The sequence below is a fragment of the Dermacentor albipictus genome, chromosome 9, assembly GCF_038994185.2.
Source record: "Dermacentor albipictus isolate Rhodes 1998 colony chromosome 9, USDA_Dalb.pri_finalv2, whole genome shotgun sequence".
Classification (NCBI taxonomy): domain Eukaryota; kingdom Metazoa; phylum Arthropoda; class Arachnida; order Ixodida; family Ixodidae; genus Dermacentor; species Dermacentor albipictus.
Window position 1 is genome coordinate 129,895,623 of NC_091829.1, and position 4,003 is coordinate 129,899,625.

Genomic DNA, 4,003 nt, shown 5'->3' on the forward strand with positions numbered 1-4,003 from the left:
TCCTGGATTCCATCCACCACTTGGGTATACGCCTTTCTACAGCTGCGTTTAGGACTAGTATCGAGCCTGTACACTGAATCGAACGAATGGTCTTTACATCTCCAAAGGACCTGTTTAAGTATCTCTTGCGCCTTAAAAGCGAAATGAGATGTCCATCATCTATGCCACTAAGTTCTTTGCGACCTGTCCACGGCCAGACTGTTCCCTAACCACCCAGCTGCTAGGCCTCCTCTGTCCCTCCGGTAAACACTTGGAAGCACTGTCCGTAGAAACAGGCGTCTCTCCTCTAGATGATGTCCTAATAGCTCCTACGCTGCTTTCATCGCCTTGGGAGTGAGAGGATATCCAGTGTGACGTCGCTTCCCTAGAAATATCAAAACGAGCACCTGAGGCACGTTTACATTCACATTTTCTTGAACTTCAGGAGAAGTATTCCTGTGCTGAATTTTATATAGATGCTTCTAAGTCTCCTCTCGGTGTTGCTTACGCAGCTCTAGGACTTTTGTTTTTAATATCTGGTACATTGAATACATATGCAGGTATTTTTACTGCGAGAGCATACGCGATACTCTCTGCAGTTAAGTACAGTAAGCAAATGAATCTCACTAAGGCTATTGTGTTCACGAATTCATTGAGTGCAGTCCGAGCCCTAATGAGTGTACGAAAACATAAATAATATACACTGTCTTTAACGAACGCTGTGCTCAGCTTATATGGGTGAATAAATCGTACTATGCTGGGAACCTGGTCACAGTCGCATAAAAGGCAATGAAGCTGCTGACGACAACGCTACCTTAGTAGCTTTTAGCGACACCGACAAAAGCATACCCATTCCAGCCACCGACATAAAACCATACTTACGGAAGAAGGTCAAGAAGCACTGGAATATGCAGTGGGATACCCAGGTATCAAATAAACTACACTTGATAAAGCCTAAACTAAGGCACTGAATATCGGAGAAAGCAGCACGATACAAGTACGTGATTGGTTGCAAATTAAGAATCGGACACACTTCGGAACTCACTCTTACCTCTTGACGGGAAGCAATCACCCGACATGTTGCAAGTGTGGCGATAGTGTAGGAGGTATTTATGCTCTTCTCCAATGCCATGGTATAGAAACAGACAGGAATAGGTTTTTCCCTTTTGCATATTGTGCGCACATCCCTCTCCACCTGTCATTTTTTCTTAGTAATAGACTAATTGTTAACTTGAAAACTGCTTTAAACTTTTTGGACAGAACAAACACCCTAGAAATAATTTGGCCATGATATTTGTTGCACGTGCCTATCAGTACTGGCCTTTAAAGGCACTCATGGAGCACTCTAGCTGGTGTTAACGATTTATTTTATTGCATAACCTAGTCTAATGAAATTTTATTTGTTATATTCACACTAGTCATCGCCCTTATTTTATTAGCTATACATTTTGCGCCATTTACAGTGACACATCTTTAGGCATTTTTGGCTAATATTACTGTAGCACTCAATTTTCCCATTTCATTCAGAATTCAGTGAGAACACAGCAATTTGTGTCAAGCCGCACTTTGGTCATGTCTGGCCCTCGCGCAATTAAACGCCACAAATCATCATCATCATCATTATCATCATCATTTTTATTCGCATCCAATTTTCATGAAGCGTGCGTGCAAGTTTGAATAACTGTTTCATCAGGTTTATTTTAGCGACCAGCATCCCGAAGTCTTTCTTGTTCTTTCTGCGGGGGCTTTCTTTGGTTGGAGCGTCGCGTAGCACCCAAGAAAAGCCGCAGATGCTCCACCCATCTCTCGGAATCTGCACAATACGCTGAATGAAGTGCTCCTCGGAGCGTCGCTACCGTACACATAATGCGGTTGAAACAATTTCTCCACGGCGATCTGCAAACTGACTGACTGTGCAAAATTTTGGGTCTTGCGGCGCCAAAATCAGTCATATTTTAGCTGGCGGCTTGCACGTATGAAGCGAAACTTACAACTCGGCACAAAGTAAGTGGTGCCCCTCCTGCTAGTTCTGTGTAGGAACATTTTCATCCTCTCTCGAAGCCTGAAAAGCTTACTATTCATGAAGATCACCAACAGTATTCACTTCGCTTCTTGAATTTCTGAGTACATTACAGGACATCGGTGGACTGTCGTGCTGCTAGCGCAGGGCTCCATGTCGTCAGCATGTCCACAGACGATATAAATGACCACTTTGGAATATTACTCATTGCAGCAAGAAACATCATACTTTTATGTACTCTGTTAACATAACTTATCTATTTTCTCGGTTTCACGGCGAAAACCAGTTATGTTAAGTACACCGGGCAAGCAGTAGCAACGACTGAGTAGCGGACGACACGCGCTTCGCGACAGGCCTCTGACCGCAGCGCCACTCATGCTGTCATGATGCGGAGAAGCACTGAACTACTTAATAGGTACTGACGAGCTAGTTGGCGAGCCATGATAGCGATCAAGCAGCGCACCTAAAACAGAGGCGTTCACATACATGTGAAAAGGGACATACAGAGGCGCTGGATTACAACTTAAAGACAAGCGCCTGTGTATGTCCTTTGTCATGTATGCGTGAACGTGTCCACTTCCGGTACGCTGCTTTATAAGTGCAAGTGAACTACGCTGGTAGCTATCGTCCTGCCTCTATCCCCATGTTACATCAGAGGTCAACAGTATGGTGGAAACGCCACATCATCAACCCTTGACGCGGCGTACATCGTGCCCCGACCTGGCTGGCCATTCCCATCGCCTACGACACCAGTCAGCCGGACGTACTTAAGAGCGACGCTTTCATCGGGCCACTTCAGTGGGCTGGACGGAGCGGCAGCCATGCAACCGCTTCAAAACCCGTTCTTGTTTGTTGTACAGGTTGGTAAACACCCGTCGTTGCACGCTAAGCGATCCAGTAATATCTGTCTGCTGCTCTTCCCAGGCCCACTGGTGATTCTTTGTGATTTTTTTGAGTGTATATATGTTGTCAAATTGCTTATGTTAGCTGGGGATGTGGAACAGAACCCTGGTCCTCAAAAGGAGATTCTTGACGCCATTGCGGCCTTGTCGGCTAAAAGTGACACACGCCATACCGAGGTAATAGGGATGCTATCAGAGGTCCGAGCTAATCAGCAAAAGCTTGAGGAAAAAGTTTCCAGCTTAGCCAGTAGGCTCGCAACAGTTGAATCCCTGGTGGAATCATATGAAGCAAATCAGAATGGTGTTGATCTACCGAGAGTAGTCGATGAAGCTGTGCGAGACCAAACTGCAGCAATAACTTCTCGGTTGGACGAACTGGAAGACCGCTCTCGCCGTGACAACCTTATATTCTACGGGATTCCTGACGTCCCAGCTGAGAACTGGTCCGAATCTGAAACTAAAATTCGAGACTGCCTAACTAGTTTACTACAGATAACTTTAATAGACGAAGTCATTTCCCGCGCCCACAGGCTGGGTTCCTATGCAGTAAATAAACACCGGCCCATAATCGTAAAAGTCTCGTCCTCAAAACTTAAGCAAAAGGTTTTCACTGAGCGAAAAAAATTTAAAGGTTCTGGCATTTCTGTTAGCGAAGACTTCTGCCGCGCCACACGCTTGTCACAGAAAAAATTAATTGAATTCCGAAAGGCTAGCGGACAGAAGTATGCGCTACGGCTCAACCGTCTACAAATCGACAAAAAAACATATGTTTACTGTCCGGTAACTGATCGTGTGTGCGAAATCCACACAAACGAGCTTCGTTCAACAAATAAATAAATAAATAAATAAATAAATAAATAAATAAATAAATAAATAAATAAATAAATAAATAAATAAATAAATAAATAAATAAAATTCTGTCCCAAATGCACCTTCTGATGGCCCTAGCAATTCGCAAACATAGCGGAGTCATGGTCCGGTGGCAAAAAATATTTCTCTTTTGTATTCAAATATTCGCAGCGTATGCAACAAGCGGGATGCTTTATCTTCTGTCGTTGACACGTGCAGTGCCGATATTGTTATCCTGACAGAGACATGGCTT

The 4,003-nt window shown here is 44.2% G+C and overlaps 1 protein-coding gene across 1 annotated transcript; it reads left to right on the forward strand.

Moving 5' to 3' along the window:
• The first annotated feature begins 2,728 nt into the window (after positions 1-2,728).
• LOC135918839 (uncharacterized) lies at positions 2,729-3,738 on the forward strand. The gene has a single exon (XM_070526404.1). It carries the CDS (start codon positions 2,821-2,823, stop codon positions 3,736-3,738), a length of 918 nt encoding a protein of 305 aa, XP_070382505.1. The 5' UTR covers positions 2,729-2,820.
• Positions 3,739-4,003: the final 265 nt, after the last annotated feature.

What these genes read in the sequence shown, in the direction of transcription:
- LOC135918839 (XM_070526404.1), top strand. Translation starts at nt 2,821, where the DNA reads ATGCAACCGCTTCAAAACCCGTTCTTGTTTGTTGTACAGGTTGGTAAA.